At 37.5% G+C, this 22,781-nt stretch overlaps 2 protein-coding genes across 3 annotated transcripts; one reads left to right on the top strand and one right to left on the bottom strand.

The window, feature by feature from the left end:
* Window positions 1–610: 610 nt before the first annotated feature.
* On the top strand, window positions 611–7,268 carry st3gal7 (ST3 beta-galactoside alpha-2,3-sialyltransferase 7). The gene is made up of 7 exons (XM_007240372.4): window positions 611–741; window positions 899–1,083; window positions 2,274–2,394; window positions 4,060–4,385; window positions 5,138–5,324; window positions 5,428–5,565; window positions 6,671–7,268. Exons 2-7 carry the CDS (start codon window positions 950–952, stop codon window positions 6,905–6,907), a joined length of 1,143 nt encoding a protein of 380 aa, XP_007240434.2. The 5' UTR covers window positions 611–741; window positions 899–949; the 3' UTR covers window positions 6,908–7,268.
* Window positions 6,569–22,538, bottom strand: hps1 (HPS1 biogenesis of lysosomal organelles complex 3 subunit 1). 2 transcript variants are annotated; one of them, XM_022684809.2, is made up of 19 exons: window positions 22,471–22,538; window positions 21,144–21,304; window positions 19,279–19,395; window positions 19,062–19,196; window positions 16,954–17,096; window positions 16,434–16,542; window positions 16,133–16,293; window positions 15,810–15,909; window positions 15,057–15,126; window positions 14,121–14,176; window positions 13,837–14,004; window positions 13,056–13,235; window positions 12,278–12,354; window positions 11,933–12,064; window positions 11,773–11,838; window positions 11,405–11,549; window positions 10,583–10,696; window positions 10,408–10,490; window positions 6,569–8,880 (listed from the first exon to the last, which is right to left on the bottom strand). In XM_022684809.2, the coding sequence occupies exons 3-19, from the start codon at window positions 19,393–19,395 to the stop codon at window positions 8,718–8,720; spliced, it is 2,019 nt and encodes a 672-aa protein (XP_022540530.2). In that variant the 5' UTR covers window positions 21,144–21,304; window positions 22,471–22,538; the 3' UTR covers window positions 6,569–8,717. The 2 variants fall into 2 exon arrangements, with proteins under 2 accessions (XP_022540530.2, XP_007240433.2); XM_007240371.3 differs by lacking the exon at window positions 22,471–22,538 and having other exon boundaries at window positions 21,144–21,405.
* Window positions 22,539–22,781: the final 243 nt, after the last annotated feature.

The raw sequence follows: 22,781 nt of genomic DNA on the forward strand, positions 1-22,781 counted from the left end.
AAAAAGGTTTATCTAACTAAAGAAACCAAATCAGAAACTTAAGGCAGAACTAAGGCTCAAACTGACAGACATCACACGATAAAGCAGGATAAACACAACAGGGTCAAACAAAAAGCACAACAGGGAACAAAGGAGCACATAGGGTATTTATGCACAGGCACAGACAAGGGACACCAAGGGAAGTAACGAAGAGGCAGGGTTACAAATGAGTCAGGAAGGGATTACAGATGACAGGGCGGGGCTAAGGCACAAAAACAAAACAGAGCCATGTACTCAAGGAGCACATGGGGAAGAAAACAAAACAAGAGAACACAGAACAGAAGCAGGAAGGACCAAAAAAAGGAAAAACACAAGACAGACACAGGCTAAGGTATGACAGATACTTTTTGCAATATAGTGTAGTTTATCTACTACGGGTTATTTTGATTACATTCTGACCCTGTTTTGTATGGTTTAAACCAAAAGCCATAAAATATAAATATCTATCCAGTAAAATGAACTAGCAAATACCAAATTTATTACGATGCATATACACGTGACTGGTAGATACTGCACACAAATGTTCCTCACAGACTGGTGAATCATTAACCCTGACTGTCAAGGATCAGTCAGAGGCAAACAACCCTCCCATATAACCGTTGCTTAGAGTCACAGAGTTAAAACGCCGCTGCTGCTCTCTACTCTGCACAACCATGACTTTACTTTTACGACCAGAATGAGAAGAAACATCTGTATAAGGAGGTAAGTGAACAACTGCTTTTCAGCCGTAGAACATTTCAATGTCCTCTTCTTATTCCCTACAAACCAACAAGTAGTGCAGTGGTGGGCTCAACTGAACAGCTTCTCAGTTTCTCAGTGGATTTACTGTGGAAAATTTTGGTTTTGATGGCGATTGCAGGAGTAATGTTCAGGCACTCTGAGGAGAAGAAAAGTGGGATCCTGTGGCTAGATGGTCACTTTAAAGCACCTGAGTGTGAAGGACCATGACGAGGGCAGTGATCCACAGCTTGCGGAAGCAGGAAGCGCTGAGACTGCCGGCACCAGACACAGGAGGGCAGAGTCCAGTGAATTCTTCCTCAACCAGTGGGTTCCCTAATATACACCAATCAAACATAATAACATTATTGATGACTCCTTGTTTATACAAACATTATCCATTTTGTTCAGTACCACTGAGCATATAGGAGAACATCTTAGTTCTACAGTTACAGACTGTGGTCATTTAGGATTTTTGCATGCTTTATTATCATTCTTTCACTCTATTCCTCTTTTATGCTCAGGGCCATCAATGGGCTGGTATTATTTGGGTAGTCGATCATTTGGATCAGACACAGCAGTGCTGCTGGAGTTTTTAATAGAGAGTTTTCCACTCTCTATTAGACACATCTGACTAATATCTCCACCTTGTAGATGTAAAATTAGAGACAGAAGCTCTGTGATCTGTTGATCACAGTTTGTGTTGGTCATTTTTCACTCTAAAAAACAGTACGAAATGAGTACTTTTTGTACTTAAAGGTACACTCTTCATAATTTTAAGGTACAATATTGGTCTTCACAGGGTCAGATTTGTTCCCTCTGAAGTACAAAGTAATTTCTAACAGCAATAAGTACAAATTTGTACCATTTCACCAGCCAAAAGGTACATTCAGTATTCTGTATCACTGCACTAATAAACAATATATATTTAAATTGCACATTTTTTATTTGAAAGCGAGACAATTTTGCATCATGAAGTTTTTGACACATATTCAGTTGATGATTATGTTTATAATCTTTATAATCTATACTTGCATAAAAAAACATGGGTACAAAAAAGGACTTTCACTGAAAGGTACTTTTTTGTACCTCAATATAAGGTACAGTCCCAGCGACAAGCTTTGCACTCTTTTAAGTACAAATCTGTACTTACTTTTCTTAGTGTGTTTAGTCTTTCATCAGTAGGTAGTGGGTGCTGCCCACAGGATGCTCTTGGTGGACTTGTCTCAGCCCATCACTGACACTGAGGTGTTTAAAAACTCTAGCAGCACATACCACAATTTCCACAGTGTCATTGCATTGCTGATAATGACCCTGTGGTCCTGCAGGGTCTTGATTATTTAAGAACAGGGTGAAAGGAGGGTAATACAGTTATTATATTTTGTTACGCTTGATCAGTGATATACTTGTGATATATATATATATATTGATACTTGGTATATATTTGATAAGTGGCATAATAGATATGGTGTCAGACTAATCTGCAGTATTTTAACGTGTTATCTCTGTACGTGCAGGCAGAAAAACTTTGCTCTCAGCCTTGTCCTGCTTCTGAGCTGCTACTCAGCACTTCTTATCCCTGCCTATCTGCCTACTCAGCAAGCTACCAGGAATGAGAGGACCACCCAGGAGTCTATGGTACAGAAATTCTTAATCTTAAAAGATAATCCTTTTAGACAATGGTTACGGTTAATTATTATTCAGGGTCGTGTAATTTTTAGGCTATAAGATAAGGATTAGTTTATGGCAATGGCCCCCGTTCCTGGCATCCTCTTCGTACTAAAGCACACCACCTCTAAATCAAGAAGGGCTCAAGCTCTGCCTACCCTCATAGATAGTGTAATGGGATTTGTCAGGTTTTCCAGAACACTAATAAAGTTCTCATACATCCTAGCTGTACACAGTTCAGTTTTTACTAAAATGCCATTTGAAGAAAGCCATTTCTCATTTAAATAATTATTATCTAGTTTGAAAATATTATTCTGCAAGACATTCTAACATTATGACACCTGTCTTGGAATGTAAAAATGTCTTGCATCATTCTTCTTTACAAAACATCTTCTGATAAGTCAGGTTTGATGGTTTTTGAGCATGGACAGCCCACTTTGAATCACTCCACAGATTTTCAATAATATTAAGGTCTTGAGACTGAGGTGATCATTCCAGAGCATTGTACTTGTTCCTCTGCATGAATGCTTTAGTAGATTTTGGGCAGTGTCTAGGGCCTTTATCTTGCTGAAGTATCCACCCTGGCACAATTTAAACTTTGTCACTGATTCTTGAACACTGTTTTTAAGAATCTGCTGATATGTACTGGGTTAACAAGGTGACCTGCACTGGGTCACACATGGTGGGTAATAAGGGTTTGTCTTTGTCTTGTTCTTTTTCCGCCATGCATACCACCCTCCAAATAACTCAATTTTAGTTTCATCAGTCCACAGCACCTTATTCCAAAATGAAGCTGGCTTGTCCAAATGTGCTTTAGCATACCTCAAGCGACTCTGTTTGTGGAGTGTGCGCAGAAAAGTCTTCTTCTGCATTACTCTCCCATACAGCCTCTCCTTGTGCCAAGTGCACTGAATAGTTAAACGATGCACAGTGACACCATCTGCAGCAAGACGATATGTTAGGTCTTTGGAGCGGGACTGTGGGTTGACTATGACTGTTCTCACCATTCTTCTCCTCTGATTATCTGAGATTTTTTTTTGGCCTGCCACTTCGGGCCTTAACTATAACTGTGCCTGTGGTCTTCCATTTCCTCACTATTTGATCCTCACTTTGGAAACTGACAGCTGACATTTCTTAGATCTGAGCTTTTTGTATCCTTTCTCTAAACCATGACATTGAACAGTCTTTGTTTTCAAGTCATTTGAGAGTTGTGTTTTGAGGCTTCCATGTATTTGCTCTTTAGAAAAGATGCAAAGAGGAGAAAAACTTGCAATTGGCCACCTAACCTTTTTTTCCAATCCATGATTGGATTCACCTGTGTATATAGATCAAGAGTCTGTAAAATTATTCTCAAATAACACTGTGTTTGTCTGCTGTATGATATATTTAAATAAAACTGCTGATCTGAACAACCAATGATTTAAAAAGAAAACCCATGAAAATAATCAGGGGTGCCCAAACTGTAGGGCTGAACCCTACCATTAACTGTAACTCATGTTAGGCACAACAGGATTTGGTTACAAGTGGCAAATGATACAGCAACATAGCATTGAACCCATAAACTTGAATCATAATATCCTGGATTTACCGTTGTTTAAATGGTTAAAACAAATCCTCCTCACCATTCTGCTGCAGGTTCTGCTGAACCGATCTGCAGCCCTGCTGTCTCAGAAGTGCCGCAGTGGTTGGAGCACAGCTAAGCTCAATGCAGTGCCTCAGTTCCGCAGCCTGCTGGAAATCCCTGTGTTCCTGCAGAACAGAACAGGACACTGGGAGCTGGAGCCTCCACTGGGCCTGCAGGGCTGTGAGGAAAGCCTGGCCCATTCTCTCAAAGCTCTACCAGACTCTGGACTACCTTCCTCTCCAAAGAACTGTAGGAGGTGTATGGTGGTTGGGAGCGGCGGAGTTTTACATGGCAAACAGCTCGGAGCCCATATTGATAAACATGACATCATCATCAGGCAAGTACAATTACTTCAAAAGTGACATTTTAATGGAATTTTTTTCCTCAATATTCATTCCTTAACGATATCTGCATACATTTCAGTTTCACCTCTTTTTATACAGCCTGTGTAAAAACAATTTGTTCATTAAAGCAGTCATGTTTATCTCTCTAATACATCTTTAGCTCTTGAGAGGCTTTGTTGTTCTCTAATTTTTTCATTATTCCTTTAAAAGAAATGCCTGGTCACCTTCGTGTCTTTTGGTCTGTCAGACACTTTTGAGTGTTTTTTGCCAATTTGTTTTTGTTATTCTCTTCAGTGGTTTGCATCTTCTGTATTGGTAGCTTCTGTATTCCTGTCCACAATATCCTCTGTAGATAGTATTTTAATCTTTGACAAATAAACCCTTGTCTCCTGATGACTGCTTTGTAAAAAAATTCTGAAAGTAAAAAAAACAGACAGTTTCCTGGCCCTTTGCTGTTAATTAAATGAGATCACTAGTGCTTTCTATTCCCTTAATAACAATCCACAAAGATAATTACAAGATTTGATTTAATTCCCCCTAATTTATTAAGGGTTAACTCATGGTAGCTTATTTGACTTATTTTACTTTACACAGCTCTTGTTCTTATGTTGAACTCCGCAAGGTGTTTAAAGCTTAGAAGCATGCTTAAGTCTTCTATGTTTGCACAATCTGTGAAACCACATACCCCAAATATGTTTTTTCTTGTGATCCAAATGATGATTTTAGTTTTGATCTAACCCCTTAGGATGAACAATGCTCCAGTATTTGGTTTTGAGAAAGATGCCGGCTCAAGAACCACCATTCGGCTGATGTATCCTGAAGGAGCCCCCTTCTCTAAGCGGGAATACCAGAAGACAGATATAATCGCTTTAGTCGCTTTTAAAAGCCTGGATATAAAGTGGCTAACCTCGGTTGTGACCAGAAAGCCATTGGTAAGCAAATTACTTGCTTTGCTGTTTTAGTAACAGTATTAGTCCTTTATCATATAACTTACAGTTTTCATGTACACTTTGATTGAACTTCATTTCTCTTTAGAGCTGGTGGTCTAAACTGTGGTTCTGGAGGAATGTAGTAAATGAAATTCCACTTCAGCCAGAAAACTTTCGCATCCTCAACCCTGAAATTTTGAAGAGGACATGGCATGTCCTCACTTGCACAAAACAACAAAGAAAGGTAAAGTAAATGACATACAGATTCAGTTACAGGTTCCTAGGACATAATTTTTAAAGTTAAATGCGCTCTGTATGTTAGTCTACAAAGATTTCTCTCTTGAAAACTGTTTATTTGGGTGAGTAAAACGCTTCTGTTTATCTACAGTAAGCTTAGTTTTCCAGATTTAGGGTGCTTTCACACCTGAAAGTCCGGACCGTGGTCCGAACCATGGTTCATGTGTTACATTGTATATATTTGGTCCGCTTGATTTTGTTTTCACACTGCAGTTTAGGGAGCGCATCAAAGACCTTTGTGTGATACTCCTACATCCTTTTTATCATCACTTACGTATCGATACTTTTTCCTTAACTTGACGCTGATTGGTTTTAGAAGGACATGCGTCTGAAGTTGGCGTGTTAACAATTCAGCAGGTGGTTCATTCGGCGGAAAGCCTTTCCTGGATAAGGATAAAATGAATGAACAGATTCATTTCGTCTCCATAGTAGTGCTGCTATTGTGGTTTTTATACCAGCAGCAGCAACTCCAGGCACAGTACTCTTGGTTAGTTCAGCTTCGCCAAACAAACGTGCTTGTCCTGAAGCAACTGTATCCACGGCTCATTTTTCCTGCTTTTCCAGTTATTTTGAGAGGGTAGCCCAACAGCACTACTTGAGGAATTCTGAGTGTTCTGGTAAACCAGGGCAGCTATTAGCTAGCAGATAGTCCCACCTAGCTTGTTTTAACATGAAGGCTGCAGTCCGATATACTCACCGCTGGACGGTGCAAAAGCAAACTAGTGCTTAGCATGGTTCGCAGTTAATGCTAATGCTGCTAATGCTAATTTTAAGTTTGCCTTATAGTGCAAAAAATACAATAGTCCAGTTTGTAGGTAGAGCTCTTGATAGCATTGATCCAATCATCAGCACAAACACTCAAGGTTTTATGCAGAATCCAGATGAATCTAATTACTTGTAAGGGCTTGAATGCTTTTTCAGTGTATTGGAAAAAAAAATCACCACATGAATACAACAATTTTCTTTATATCAGCCACAAACTGCATAGGGGTTTACAATATCATGACCTTGCAGAAAAAGAAAAACCCTGAAGTCTTTTTAATCTGTTGCAGACGGTTCCTACCCTGGGGATCAGTGCGGTGGTGCTGGCGCTGCAGCTGTGTGATGAAGTGAGCCTTGCAGGTTTTGGTTATGACCTTCAGCAGCCTGGAGCTTTACTGCACTACTATGAGACGCTGCGCATGGATGCCATGATGACACAAGTAGTGCATGATGTCAGAGCAGAGAGCAGCTTACTGAAGGAGCTGGTTAAAGCCGGAGTTGTGAATGACCTCACAGGTGCGCTATGATGATCTCACACCTCTTTGGCAACAGACAGTTTCCTGCAGCCTTTCTGAATCAGGACTATTATTAGAAACTAAGAGAACATGGAAAAGATGTGAGTTTCAACAGCAAGATGCACAACACAAAAATGCAAATCACATTTATGGACACAAACGCTGAACGAAATAGCAGCACTCCATTTCTGGTCACCTTCAAATGACCTAGGAGTCATTTCGTAATGAAGTTTCCGTGGTGTGTATTGTTCGTTTAAAGCAGTAAAGCAGTATTATTATAATGCATGCAGCATTTATATTATTATGTTCAGTTAGCTATTTCAATATGTTGTATGTAAATCTACCTAATAAATTTAATACAACTCTCGGAAAATTAGGAGACTCGTGTTTTACTATTTTGTTTAGGTGTTTTAATCTTTAAATAAAAATATTGCAATTTTTGGCAAATAAATAATAAAAATATGCCACGTCTCCAGACTGTAAGTAATGTAAAGAAAACTACTTCGCATAAATCTATAAACATATTGAACACCACTTGGTTTTTTAATAATAACAATATGAATTTGACTTGCTAAAATAAAGTAATGAAGAAATAATTTTTTTCATGAAACATTTCCTTACCTGGAGTCAGCAAACATCCGGGGCCATTTAATACGGGTGTTTGGATTATGCTGGGAAAGGTTTAGGTTGCTGACTGTGCCTTGGAGAGATGATGAGTTTAAACCTGCTGAAGTGGTTTGACTTATTCAGGCCATAACCAGATATGATCCTCATAATAAAGATGCATGATTGGCTGCAATTGGGGTCCAATTAAAGTGTTCTCTTAATTATTTCCAGAACAGTCGAAACAAAATGTGGGTATAAAACAGTGTGTGGAAGCATTGCCTTTTTTTCTTCATTTTCAGAATATCATCTGTTACAAGACTTTACAAGATAGTATCACATGATCAGATTCAATAACACAAAACTCAACTTAAACTGCATGATCAGCATAGTTTTACAATTCTAAGTTCAACCACATTCTGAAAATGAGGTCAAAGGTATAAATGTGTAACCAGCAGTGATGCTGGACATAGCTGTTTATCTACAAATCTATATACAGAAAATTTTCTAAAAATGTAAAGTGTTTTAAATAAAATGTACACAACAACTATCTTGGTGACAGTTTTCTTAAATAAACAGTTATTTTGTGCAGTGCAGCGTTGTATAGGACGGGTTAATGCAAAGTTTGGAAAAGGTGCAGGATGAGATTTGTACACAGATCAGACCAATGGGATATTATGGTGCTGTAATAGGTGAATACAATAGAGAATTTCCACATTATTTTATCATTCTTAATGATAAACATCACTACTCTTACACCAGTGGTATCTGAGCTGTTCACTTACTTTACACAATTTAGCATATCATATGAAACCATTCTGAATTACAGCTTGACTAAATTCTGTCATGAAAGTGTTTGAAATTGCCGTTAGGTGTAAGTGACTGTGTGTGTCTCTCTGTCTGTCTGTCTGTTCGTGTCTGTCTGTCTGCCCAATGACTGCAAAGTTTGACTTTGTCTCCTCCATGAATCAGATGGATTGAACTGTCAAAAAGTGCAATTCATATTTAAGGTGAATTAAATACAAAAACTACATGTAATGATATACGTTCTTCTCAACACAGTAACATAACATTTAAAAAAAAAAACACACACATTCAGTGTTCAGGGTGTCAATGCGTAGCATTCCAGCAGCTCTGGAATTAAGATGACCTTAAAATACTCCAATTACTGATGAGGGAAAGGAAGAGGGTCCACCACAGAGGAAGCACGTGGGGCGGCTCAGAGCAGCGGAATGCGGGAGGGCTCCCACAGCTTCCGGGCCAGCTGGCTGCAGTGCTGCAGGATGTACTCAGTGGGGATCACCCCCAGGTGCATGGTCAGTAGTTCATAGCACTTCACCACCTCGTTCTGGTGGTTCTTACTGTAGAAGCGCAGCAGCTTCCTGCGGGACAACAGGACAAGAGTTCTATTACGTTTTTAAGCAGCTGATGAAACCCTATTTTGTTTAGGGGGTGTCTTTTTGACTGAGCAGGGGGAGCTCAAAGGCTGACGGCTGCATGTTTGATAATTGCTTTCGGAACTCATTAGCTCTATAATTACAACAAGCTTTGAATATTTCCAGCAAAACCAGAAACATTCTACAAATGACTTCCTGGGTAGAGTTCTGTGCTGTGTTTAGAGAGGGTTAACATGACAAAATGAAAATACTATGATAGAGTACTACAGTCAAGTGCTATCCTATATTACATTAAGAACAATTCTAAGCACTATATTCTAAGAGAAAGCTTACTGTAAATGTTGTGTGATCTTTTTTTTATATAATTGTGCTATTTTCTTTTTCTATTTTTACTTGACTGTTTATTCTGTGTATGCAATATTCACGCAAATAGGCTATATACAGCTCTGTAAAAAATAAGAGACCACTTAAAATGATAAGTTTGTTTGATTTTACCATATTGAAAACCTAGATATATAACCAAGAGGAAAATGAATGATCACAAGCCATCAAACCAAGCTAAACTTATTGAATTTTTGCACCAGGAGTGACAGAAAATGATCCAAAAGCAGTCTGTAAGACTGGTGGAGCAGAACACGCTAAGCATTAAAACTGTAATTAAAAACCAGGGTTAGGAATTTATTAACTTGTTTTCTTTGCATCTTTTTTGTTATTTCAGCTATTATTTCATCCATTTTCTGCAAATAAATGCTCTAAATGACAATATTATTTTTTGGAATTTGGGAGAAATATTGTCTGTAGTTTATAGAATAAAACAACAATGTTCATTTTACTCAAACATATACCTATAAATAGCAAAATCAGAGAAACTGACTCAGAAACTAAGGTGTCTCTTATTTTTTCCAGAGCTGTATATATATAAAATATATGACAAAAAGAGTATCTGATGTGAGAAAAATTGAAACAGTTAATCCCATTTAAAACTGTTAATTCCATTTAAAACTGTGTTTAAACCAATGTATGTATGCCTGACAGCATGAGGATTTTTTGATTATTAGATTATTCTTTTTTTAGTTACTCTAATATGTAGCATCCAGTGTGATCACAGAATGTACTGTTCCTTATGCAAGTAAAAAACAGGACAGAACTCTGAAAACACAAGAACAGGAGATCACCTCATTTTTGATCAGGTTTTGTTTGATTAGGCAGATTAATTAGGTGGTTGATAACCATTTATGGATTATTCTAGAATGATACCCCACACAGAAAGGGGTATAAAGACAGTTGTAATGGAGATGAGAGCCAGAGTGCACTCTCATCTTTCTATCCTCTGTGTGTGTTATTCAAATTGTAGGTCCTGACACTTTATTGTATGTCTCTTGTGTTTTCCAAAAATCTTAGTTCTTTTTACAATGACTGGGTGTCTCAACTCATGTAATTTCCACCACACTGCAGACATACATCATGTCACATGATTAAAGCATCATCACATGCTAAGTATAAATCAGTTACCTGTAATAATCCCAGGCCAGCATTCCAATAGGAGCCAAATCATCAGGAAGATTAGGTATATCTGTCACTTCCAGCTTGTAACCCTGGCAAAGAAAAGGAAAACAGATACTGCACACTGCTGCTTGCTGATTGTTGAGAAGATGAAAGGTTGTTAATCAGTTTAGACCAAACATACTGTCTCATTCTCAAACCACAGGAAGTAGCAGAAGTAGTAGTCTCCATCTCGCAGGGTCACAGTGGTATAGCCTTTCTGCAAATACCGGCGAGTTGTTGCAACAAAACTCCATACCTATGTAAATCATGTGGAAAAAAAAAAGTCATGGGACAGAAACTAGTATCATATTTCATTATATGTGTGTGTAGTCTACAGCTTTGTATGTGGTCGCTTGTCTGTTTGCATGGACAATTCAAGCCAGATGCTGCTGGTCACAATCATTACTGTCCACTGGGCATAATAATGCCTTTTTATGATGCATTACATGTACCGTACACAACTTTTTTAAAACAGAATGTCTGGCACCCACTATCAGACCTCCCTCAAACTCTGTGCCATGAACATGACTGTTTGTATGAAAACTGAACATTTAATCTGTATTTTGTGGACTATAGTCCCGAAAGCTGACTATTATATTTTACCAGATGGAAACTTATGGTGCTTGTTTTAAGATTAGAACAAGTTATTTGAGACTAGTTGTAACAGCCAGTATTTAATTATGTGTACACTATCCCTTTTAGATCACCTTCTACCAAGTGAGACCAATGAAACACAGTCTTGTCATTTTTGCATTAATCAGAACTGGAAGATTCTTTGAATAAAATGGCAAAGCTATTTTTTTTTACTACATCACACCAGATACAACATAAATCAATTTCTCATTTGACTAAATCTTTCCTTTACATACTGCTACCCTAGGACTTAACATGCGAGTGTGTATGTGCATTTTTATAAATGTCAAATATGTTTTAAATATTATTTTAAAAAAATATATACACAAACCTTGTTTTTAATGAAGTGTGCTAAAGGGCCTTTTCCAAGTTCTGAAGCACTGCGATCAGTCACATTCAGAGATGGGGCAATCATTTGCCCTGCAGTGCGATCCGTGTAAATAAAATGCACAAGACCAGGGAACTCCTCCAGGTAAGTGTCAGCATGGTTAAAGTACATAAACTCCAATAAAAGAGAAATTATATAAAACATACAACACTATAAATGTCTGAAGTTCTATATATGTGAAATAGAAAAAAAAAACAATGATGAACATTATCATGAGGAAAAAGGATCCAATCTAGTTAAATTCAATGTAATCAGAGCCGAACACACAAAAATGCATGCAACACATGCAGTGCTGCTGGAAACAAGGATATGACACCATGGTGATGTTTCTCTTGCTCTTCACCAACAAGAAGTCCTTCCAATCCATCAGCTTTTCTCTGAAACGTAAGATAAAAAAGCACGCTGAGAAAAAGCCAAGCAGGAAAGGCATGCTATAAAACTGATTTTCATAAGAATCAATCTCAGACATACTGCACCATGCTCAGAGCCCGCTCTTGAAGAGTAGGGGCCAACCGCTGGTGGCTGCCCATACACTCTGCTGAGAAACACTGGCGGTACACAGCACACAGCTGAGCCTTCATGCTCCGACACGAGGGCACCAACCTGCAACACAAAGCACAAAGCACATGGAGAGCTTGCTTCTAGAGATCACAAAACAAGTTTAAGTTTCACCAAGGTCACATTCCGTCCCACGAGGACCGAAGGGTCAGGGATGTCAGGAGTGTTGTAATCTGCAGTAATAAGGAGAGTCTTCTGATTTACATTTCTTCAAAGCTGCCTGCAGTGTTTAGACCAACCATAAACACAGGCACTCACGCTCTGGTGATGCCGGGTCCTGATCGGGTGAATGCCTTGTTCTTGAACTCTGACCAGACACTCTGAAGATGGGAGGTCTGAAAAGGAGAACAGTGAACGAGCGAATTAGATTAAAAAAATACATGCAGAACAGACTACTATAGTACAATAGTACTATAACTATTATACTAGTACATATACAGCTCTTGGAAAAAATGAGAGACCACTTAAAAATGATGAGTTTCTTTGATTTTACCAAATTGAAAAGCTCTGGAATATAATCAAGAGGAAGATGGATGATCACAAACCATTAAACCAAGCTGAACTGCTTGAATTTTTGCACCAGGGGTAAAGGCATAAAGTTATCTAAAAGCAGTGTGTAAGACTGGTGGAGGAGAACATGCCAAGATGCATAAAAAATGTGATTAAAGACCAGTGTTATGAACTGGTTAAACTGGATGAACTCTTAAATCTTTATGAATATAAACTTGTTTTCTTTGCATTATTTGAGGTCTGAAAGCTCTGCATCTTTTTTTGTTATTTCAGCCATTTCTCATTTTCTGCTCTAAATGTCACTATTTTATTTGAAATTGGGGAGAAATGTTGTGTGTAGTTTATAGAATAAAACAACAATGTTAATTTTACTTAATCATACACCTATTAATAGCAAATTCAGAGAAACTGATTCAGAAACTGACGTGGTCTCCTAATTTTTTTCCAGAGCTGTATATATATTAGCAACTTTCATATAAAACATATTAAGTCTAAGACTATAAATCACACAGACATTTCTCCTGACCTGAAAGTCCAAGGTAGCCAGCAGTCTGATGAACTTGTCCACTTTGTTCCGGAGTTCCTGGATCGGCGGCTGGCCCCGCGATGCCGCTGCCCCCTCCAGCCCTTCACTTAGTCTCTTCTCCAGCTTAACAAAGGCATCCAGAAGTCCGTACACATGCATGGCCACCTGGCTGTTAGGAATCTGTTAGGACAAACAAGTACAGCATGTGATCAAACACTGGAAATAAACCCAGCATGTAAACCAGCAAAACCAGACTTCTGAAACATATCACACAGATAGATATAATGCTTTAGAAAATGAGGTTTGATTGGAAATTACAAAAAAAGCAATGGCTATATTGGAAACATATTTTATAGTGTATACAGTATAACGTCATGTGATACATATATATTCTGATCCAGACATTTACTTAAATAACAACATTTTAAAGTAAATATACAGTAATAGAGCCTTTCAGGAAGGTGCTGCCACCTTGTGGGCATTCATTTTACTTACACAAGCACCCGGCACAACTAACAAACACACTCACTGAAAATGATTGATCACTGTTCCTCAAAACTATTTCAGTTCATCTTTCTGAACCACACAGTATACAAGGGGTTCAATTTCAGAATGCACATAAACCACATGCAGAGTAAAATAAAATGATCAGATGATAACTATAATTCAAAAAAGGCCCTTGCCCAAATTCATAAATATGTGATTTATGGTTCAATGATTAAAATAAAAAGCATCCAAACACAAAAAAAAGCAAAAATACAGAATAAAATAGACATTTCACCTTGGTCAGCAGCACTAGAGTAATACTTGGCCACAGAGGTAAACAGTACATGGAATGAGGCATCATAGGACAGAATCCCTCCTTAAGTGTGGACTCCAGGAACACTCTGGACGGGGTCATAGGGTCAGGGGCTGGAACCTCCAGAGTCTGCAGACTGTCCTCTGCCATCTGGGAAATATTAAAAATATAGTAACAGGTCACCAACTTTCAAACATTTTCTAGACTAAATTGCTCATTACACATCAGAGTCACTGCTTGAGGATAGGGGTGAACTACGGTCTAACCTGAACATCAGGATCCACAAACTGGAAGACAGGAGGACTGTCGCTGCTCAGTCGCCCTGCCAGTTAATGTAAAACATAGAATTTTAATGAATTTGAGTTTTATAAACAATACATATAAAGTTGTATATATGTACAAATATTTGGTTGCAATAATATGGTTCGCATTTTAAAAAGTAAAAATGTATTGTTAGAATAAAAATCTGACATTAAAGTATAAAGGCACATATTTAAATAAATACAAAATACAAATTAAAAAAAAGATAAACGTTATTGTTATTTACATCATGGATTTTATTCTAATAAAAGTTCTCTTTTTTTTGTCAACAATTTTGCAGATGGCGGATTTTAATTTCTTTTTTTTTATTTTAAATAGCATTATTTATTTTTAAATGCAGTGATCTTACTTTTTAAAAATTAGAAGGTAAGTGGCAACTGAAAAACAGAGCCACAAAAATAAGTTCTAATCATAAGTGATTTCAACTGTGCATGCAAAAAAAAAAAAAACATGAATAAATTGTTTTGTAAATTCGACCAAAATTTTTATTTTGACCTGTTTATTTCAATCTTTGCAGTCCATTATAAACATCTTCAGCATAGAAATTTGACAGAAAAACAGAATACGTTTTCAATGGGAGAACAAAATAACAGCTACCAGATTTTTATGATGTAAAAAAGTAAAAAACATAGATAAAAATAGTGTGACAGCAATGCTATTGTTTGTATGCGTAAAATTTCACCTCACACTTAGACAGCCAGTATGATAATTCAGTCAGCAGATAAATTCAACCTTCAAAACTGAACTAAAAGCCTAAAATAAAGACTGCATTTCTAAAATCGAAATTTTGAATTTTGGGAAATGTTTGAGAAACTAACCACACAATTGTTCAGACACTATTTAAAGACTTTATGTGTTGAAAATGTTAAATTGTGTCTCACCTGAGTCTTGGTCACTGGGAGAGTGCTCTGGAGTGAAGAAAATGTCAGGAGCGGAAGTACTCTCCAACTCCTAAACACAGCAGCATACACAAACATGACTTAACGAAAATACATTAAGAAACTGTTCACACCTGGGTGTTAATGTGCATCTTCAGTGACTGCATCACCTTTAGATTTTATTTGACCATGTGAAAAGACAAGTGATAATAGGATGGATTAACGGATTAGAACTGGATAATAATTAAAACCAAATGTGGAGGTGGTCATGAATGCAGCTCTTTCACATGTATTAAAAATTTAAATGTAATGTGTTTTTTATATACAAATAAAATCAGGCTAGCCTAATTGTCTGTTGGAAGAAAAAGATCATATGAATTTTGGCTTTTCTTATTGCCTGCCTGTGTGCGTGCGTATATCTATTGTTCCACTGTGTTGTAGGACTCCCACTGTTCTCCTAAACGGTTCATGATCTTCCAGAACCAGACCACCTTGAGAAACTGTTATTTACAGGAAATAAAATGGAAATTAAGTATGTGTTGGTTCTTTTTATAGCAGATACATAAAATCAGATCTTATTTGGGTATACTGGGGACACATTTTAGTAATAAGTGTAAACAGAATCCAGCCAAAGTGTATCCAGACACAAAATGCATGTTAATGCCAGTTGCAAACAGGCCCTGAAAGTCTGCATACTGACACAATTTCTGCAAATGAATGGTAGATAATGGAAGATATGCATGAGAGATATCCCACCTCTGGTGTTGTTTCGAGGTCAAAACTGCTGGGGTAGTGATCCTGCACCATGATGATCAGGGCCAGCAGGTCTGAAGGGATGAGAGTGCTGGCATTTCGGCTGCACAGGACAGATACATCACAGAACAAATTAAACACTTGCATGGTTCACCCAAAAGTCACATTTATATGTATTTGTTACTGTCAAAATTAATTGAAGTTTTTTTTATATTTTTTTAATTGTGAAAAAAGCAACTAAACTATAAAGTGTTTTGCAATTTTAAATATACAAACTCATTTGGTATCATGATCTGGACATTATACTAATAACACATGCAGTATACCTGGAGTAAAATGCGAGTAGTTTGGTGTGCACGAGTATGAAGGCATGCAGCACCTCTTCTCCAGCTCTCTCCATACTGCTGTTAATCTGCTGCACCAGCCTACGCTCCAGAAACTCTATGCACTGCTCACACAGGGTCGGGTGGATCAACCTTTCCACAGCCTAATGAAAGACAGGCAAAACTCACTGTGAAGTTCATTACAAAGAAGTATTTTTCCTTGTGTTTGTTCCACTCAAACTAAACACTTGTTACAAAGCATTCCCGCTTCCAAACAGACAGATCAGGCAGATATGTGGGCTACCTCAACTAGAAAACTCTGGTCCTGTTCTCGTAAGCGGCTGTACGTCTCAAGCAGTCTCTGCAGTTTCTTCCACACGCGGTTCCTCTGCTCTGTATCTTGAGGGCGTAATCTGGTAAACAGAAAAACGTGAAGAAAAAATGCAAGCCGAATGTGATAATTGCTTACTATGTACTTGAAAAGGCAAAGTTTAAATCTATCACATAAACCATCCCTTAGCAAAGGAAAGGTTCACCAAATGTTCACATTTACTCCATCTGTGTCTAATCCCAGTATAAAGAACCCTACTGTCAACATTTTAAAACAAATCCAACATGTGGAGAATCTTCAGACTGAGACCTCCTATAAAACTGGCAATGTTTACCGTTAGCATGAACATTCAGTGAGAGTTTTTTCAACACAATGCAATCGTTTGATATCATGTACGGTAACATAAATAAATAATGTAAATTACATAAAGTTAATGTGTTTCAGTAAAACAGGGGTGTCAATAAGAATTCTGAAGAAAAAGAGCAGTTCGTACTCTTTCCTTAAGAGGGAGCTGCTGAGTGTCACCATTCCAAACATGATGTCGATAAGTTTCTTCATTACATAGATCTTCCTCTTCAGATCCTCCTCGTTCTCCTCTCCGTCCCCATTCACAGCAATGTACAGACACTCATCAAACTGTGGGACATTAAAAAAAAAACAATTATCATCACTAGCAGGGTCACTGATTATTGTATTCATATCCTTAATTGTGAACATACAGCTATGGAATATGGAAATATGGAATGGCAATATGGAGAAATAAGAGACCACTTCAGTTTCTGAATCAGTTTCTCTGATTTTGCTATTTATAGATACATGTTTGAGTAAAATGAACATTGTTGTTTTATTCTATAAACTACGGACAACATTTCTCCCAAATTTCAAATAGAAATACGGCCATTTACATCCAATTTGCAGAAAATGAGAAATAACAAAAAAGATGTAGAGCTTTCAGACCACAAATAAGGCAAAGAAAAGTTAATATTCATAAAGTTTTAAGAGTTCAGAAATCACTATTTGGTGGAATATACATGGTTTTAATCACGGTTAATCATGGTTTTTTTGGCCTTTCACTTCCAGAGATATTCCACCAAATAGTGATTTCTGAACTCTTAAAACTTTATGAATATGAACTTTTCTTTGCCTTATTTGTGATCTGAAAGCTCTACATCTTTTTTGTTATTTCAGCTTCCACCAGTCCTGCACATTGCTTTTGGATAACTTTATGCCACTCCCGGTGCAAAAAATTCAACCATTTCCACTTGGTTTGATGGCTTGTGATCATCCATCTTCCTCTTAATTATATTCCAGAGGTTTCCAATTTGGTAAAATCAAAGAAACTCCAGTTTACAAACTACAGCACATTAAATCAACAAACACCATGTCCAAAGGTTTGTAGACATCCCTTATAGTGAATACATGCACCCACTTGAAGTTGCACTCTTTGCTGACACACATTTGTTTTGTTGAAACTCAGTAACAGAAAACTGTTGGAAGTATGCCCCATGCCAGATTTTGGCTATAGCGGCAATGAAGTGTTATAAGCCTGAATTTAGCTGTAAAACAGTGGAACTCTTTTTCTATAATTATGGTGGACTTCTAAGGTTTATGAATTATGATTATGGTGTTGTGGATGCAGTCAAATCCTTATAGCGATGCTCTAAATTCTAGGAAAACTCTTCTCTGCATAGTTAAGACGATTTTACAAACAAAGAAAAGCAGGAAAGTGGAATATTAGGGTTAAGCGATATTGTAAAAAAAAATCTCAGCATTCCTCAAATATATGAGTGGTTCTCGATTATGGTTTAGATTTTTTTAAATTCATACATATCTTCAGTTTTTTTTTTATTTGTAAGCACATATTAAAGTGATGCATAAGCTGCTGTTTCCATTAAATTTCATTTCAACATTTTCATTTATTTATTTATTTTTTTTTTAGTTTTTAACAAGTAGTAAGCATTCCCTTTCAACCTTTAGCAGCCATTATATTAAACACTCTGCAAACATAACCACCTTGTATTTCAGTTACGGAGAAGTAATATATGAAAATCATTGGCACATAAAAGACAGAAACAAATGTCTGTTTCTGACAGAAGCAAAAGTCCATCTACTGAGATTCCCTCTGGCAGCTTCATTTCATGTCATTTTGAAAATCACATTAAAACAGCAACTCGATCAATAAATTGAATTTGATTAATATCCCAGCCTGACAGGATACCCTTAATTTTGAAAGAAACGATGACTAAGCAGCTGTCCCAATACTTTTGTCCATAAAATGTAATCAGCTCCTACAAAACCTATTTTAATAGCTTGTCCCAACACTCACAATTGCACCGTTTATACTAATTGCAGCCCTCAAAATTATGAACTTGCTAAACTGAAATTAGCTGATATTAGCTGTTCTGTTTTGGCACTACTTGGGTACAATGGTTAGACCATGTCTGCCAACACAGCTTTGGGCTCAGACGTTACTACTTGGAATCTATTTTTTCGGCTTTAAATAAATTCTAAAGTATTTTCATCAGTGCCAAGTAAACCAGGGAATGTAGGTTACTGGTCCATGTTTAATTACCAGCATTCAGCAGTGCTCTAGTGACCTACCTGATTCAGCACATAGACATGATTGTTCTCTGTGGTGAAGGAGGTGTAGCTGTCCCCCAGCCTGTCAGCCATGGTGCTGCAGGAGATGATAATTGGAGCAAACAGCGTGTTGATGCTGTCCTCAAACGCTGGTGGCTGGGAACAAAACAAAAAAAAGGTTACTTACTACTACACCATTAAATAAACAGCTCTATATAGCTATGGAGCTAATTCGTACTCTTCCTTCCTCCTCCTGAGATGCCCCATACTGCTCCTGAACATTGTGCTCGAACTCTGGGTCAGTCCAGTAGAAAAGGACCTCCGCACTTTCTGTGGCCACCAGAAGGCACTTCATCTGAAACAAACAGAAGACATCAGTACACAGAGCATAACATAACTGCATGCCCATGGCTGCAAAGGTTTGCTCTCATTCAGTCCTTAGTAATGTGATAATCTCACCATTCCTGTTTATGACCAGAGATGAGTGTGATAGCGAGATACACCACAGCAACTTCCACACTGAAAATGATCTGCTAGTGTGGATATAAAAGCTCTATTTCAGCCCTAGTAATAAAAATTAGGGCAGTGTGCTGATCACATGCAGACTATACGTCTGATCTTGATCTCCTGATTGCCTCTGGCAACATAGGGTTGCCAAGCCTAAGGCACTGGCCTTAAAAGTCAAAGTACTGACGCAGGTTTTGTGGAAGTCCTGCTTTGAGACATTTGAGACAGTGATAAACTGTACTATCCAAATAAATTTTATTAAATTTTTCATTCTTCTCTTATTTATTTTTTATTAGATTTTACATTTGTTTATTTACTTTTCTCATTATCGTTGTATATTTTAAAATGTCTATCGATGCAGTATGTCATCTGAAAACTTTTTCATAGTGTGAATTAAATACAATGTATTTAGACACACTACCCATTTTCATTATTACATAATTTCATGGTTTCATTATTTTACAAGGTTACAATCTTTTTTGCTTTATCTTGCTCTCTTTATTGTTTTAATTACTTTTTCATTAAACATTTTCTGCATTTAAGCTGCTACATCAATAAAGTTATTATATATAATTAATATTACTATTACTACTATTACTATAAATGATATATAATATTTTATATACAGCTTTGGAAAAAAAATAAGAGACCACTTAAATATGATGGGTTTCTCTGATTGTACCAAATTGAAAACCTCTAAAAAAATAATCAAGAGGATGATGGATGATCACACGCCATCAACCCAAGCTGAACTGCTTGAATATTGATTTCTGAACTCTCAAAACTTTATAAATATAACCTTGTTTTCTTTGCACTATTTGTGAGGTCTGAAAGCTTTGCATATTTTTTGTTATTTCAGCCAGTTCTCATTTTCTGCAAATAAATGCCCTAAATGACAATGTTCTTATTTGGAATTTGGGAGAAATGTTGTCAATAGTTTATAGAATAAAAAACAATGTTAATTTTACTCAAAAAATATACCTATACATAGCAAAATCAGAGAAACTGATTCACAAACAGAAATGGTCTCTTATTTTTTTCCAGAGCTCTATATATATAGAATATTGATGCTCTTACACCAAGATGCTGATGATAAGAATAGTGTTTCTGGAGTGCCAGTTTAAACGGTAAAAAAACGTGCAGTTAGTCAGTGTGTTCTTTAAGCACTGTGATATCCATGTTGTGCTCAGAGACATGTATTATGTATCACAATAGCAGATTTATCACAATACGATAAAGTATTGTCATATTTCTCAGCTCCAGTCTCATTTATAAGAGAGTTTATGAAAAACTGAAATACTGAGAGATACACGCAGTGATGTAACTGCTCTCTTTTCTCTCTGCCTCTCTCAGTGATGCAATACTACAAGAGCAGAAGTGACTGTCATAGCCACCCCAACACTCCTCTACACATCACCATATAATTATTATACAGTATAAAGTTAAGCCTGTGTGTGTAGAGTATGGTAAGTATACTTGACTAAGCTAAGCTAATGCTTAAAACATTCGAAACCTGAGTACAGGGCTGAACTCGAGAACTGCTTCAGTTACTTCAGTAAACTTTATAAACAACAACAGAGACAAAAACCCACTCACCCCTGATGCTGTCCTCTCTCACAGCAGCCCAGCTTCATCTCCTTTCACCTCCTTACACTCCTCTACTTCACTCCTCTACTTCACTCCTCCTCACACTCCTCACACTACACACACAGAGTTTAACCGCAGCTCCAAAACACTCACACTTCCGTAATGCAGCGCTGTGGAGTCACGTGTGTACGTGTGTGTGTGTGTGTGTGTGTGTGTGTGTGTGTGTGTGAGAGAGAGAGAGAGAGAGAGAGAGAGAGAGAGAGAGAGAGAGAGAGAGAGAGAGAGAGAGACTTCACCTCTGTCTGACTGAACTGAATCACGACTGGAATTCAAGTCAGGCGAGCAAATCATGCGCCACAGCTCAGCAGCGCATGACACAAATCCCATAGGTCATCCACACACACACACACTGTGCTATTTTCTGTATTGAATTAATGAATGAATGGACAGATCTCAGTTTAAACCTGAGCAACAGATACATACAGTACCGGTCAAAACTTGAACACACCTTCTCATTTCTTTATTTTATACATTTAATAATCTACACTGTGGACTAATATTAAACACATCAAAACAATAAAGGGACATGTGAAATTATTATTATGTGAAATTATGCATTATGGGACACTATAGTAAGGAACAGGGGTGTCGCCATATATTCCTTCTAATATAGCAAGTCTCACCGCCGGGGTGTGGAGGTGGTGGTGGTTTTGTAGTAGCCTGCGAGGTATTTTAGAAATAAAATGGAAGCAGGTTTTTATAATGTGAGATTTAAAGTTTGAACACTAGGTGTCAGAAAACGGGCCAAAGAGTCTAAAAGTGGCAAGAGCGTGCAGTTGTATTGCAGAACACGGGCCCAAAAGTTAAAAAGCAGTGTGAGTGTGCTCGCAGTAAAACAGATCCTCTTTTAGAGGCTGTAGGAGTGACCTAAGTACGACCTAAACTAGCTGGTTGTCCCACATAGCATGTTTTAATATGGTAAACGTGAAGGCTATGGGCCAATATACTTGCCTCTGAACAGAAAAAGAGCTAGCACTAAGCGCAGTTAGGGGCTAATGCTAATGCTGCTCCAGTAGTGCTAGCCAGGATTAGCAGCAAGCTACAGGCCAATAATACTAACTTTTAAGCAGCGAAAAAGCTAGCGCTAAGTGTGGTTAGCGACTAATGCTAATGCTGCTCCAAGTATGCTAGCCGGGCTTAGCAGCAGGCTACAGGCCAATAATACTCACCTCTGAATGGCGAAATACCTAGCACTTAGCACAGTTAGCGGATAATACTATTGCTGCTCCAGTAGTGCTAGCCAGGGTGAGGCAGTCTACACGCAGATAATACTCACCTCTGAATGGCAAAAGAGCTAGAGTTTAGCTAGCATGCATAGCGGGTAATGCTAATCTTACTTCAGCCTTACTGCTGCAGAACTAAACTGAAACTCCTTTATAGCTGTGCTTAGGCAGCGTGGCTTTACTGCTCCTTACAACCTGACTGAAATTTAAATATTTAAATTGGGCCTTATAATGCTAAGAACAAATTATTTTATAAATGTTAGCTAGGTTAATGCACTAATTGCTGAGTTATTGGAATTTACAGATCTCTAATATAAAATGCTAAATTTAATAGATACATAGCTCTATGCTTAGATAGATAGAT

This window comes from Astyanax mexicanus, chromosome 7 (assembly GCF_023375975.1).
Source record: "Astyanax mexicanus isolate ESR-SI-001 chromosome 7, AstMex3_surface, whole genome shotgun sequence".
Taxonomy (NCBI): domain Eukaryota; kingdom Metazoa; phylum Chordata; class Actinopteri; order Characiformes; family Acestrorhamphidae; genus Astyanax; species Astyanax mexicanus.

What these genes read in the sequence shown, in the direction of transcription:
- st3gal7 (XM_007240372.4), top strand. Translation starts at nt 950, where the DNA reads ATGGTCACTTTAAAGCACCTGAGTGTGAAGGACCATGACGAGGGCAGT. An exon ending in AAACATGACATCATCATCAG is followed by an intron (nt 4,386 to 5,137) that starts GCAAGTACAATT and finishes CTAACCCCTTAG; the next exon opens with GATGAACAATGCTCCAGTAT. An exon ending in GCACAAAACAACAAAGAAAG is followed by an intron (nt 5,566 to 6,670) that starts GTAAAGTAAATG and finishes AATCTGTTGCAG; the next exon opens with ACGGTTCCTACCCTGGGGAT.
- hps1 (XM_022684809.2), bottom strand. Translation starts at nt 19,395, where the DNA reads ATGAAGTGCCTTCTGGTGGCCACAGAAAGTGCGGAGGTCCTTTTCTAC. An exon ending in TGGCTACCTTGGACTTTCAG is followed by an intron (nt 12,355 to 13,055) that starts GTCAGGAGAAAT and finishes TCTCCTTTTCAG; the next exon opens with ACCTCCCATCTTCAGAGTGT. An exon ending in TGTGGTTTGAGAATGAGACA is followed by an intron (nt 10,491 to 10,582) that starts GTATGTTTGGTC and finishes TTTCTTTGCCAG; the next exon opens with GGTTACAAGCTGGAAGTGAC.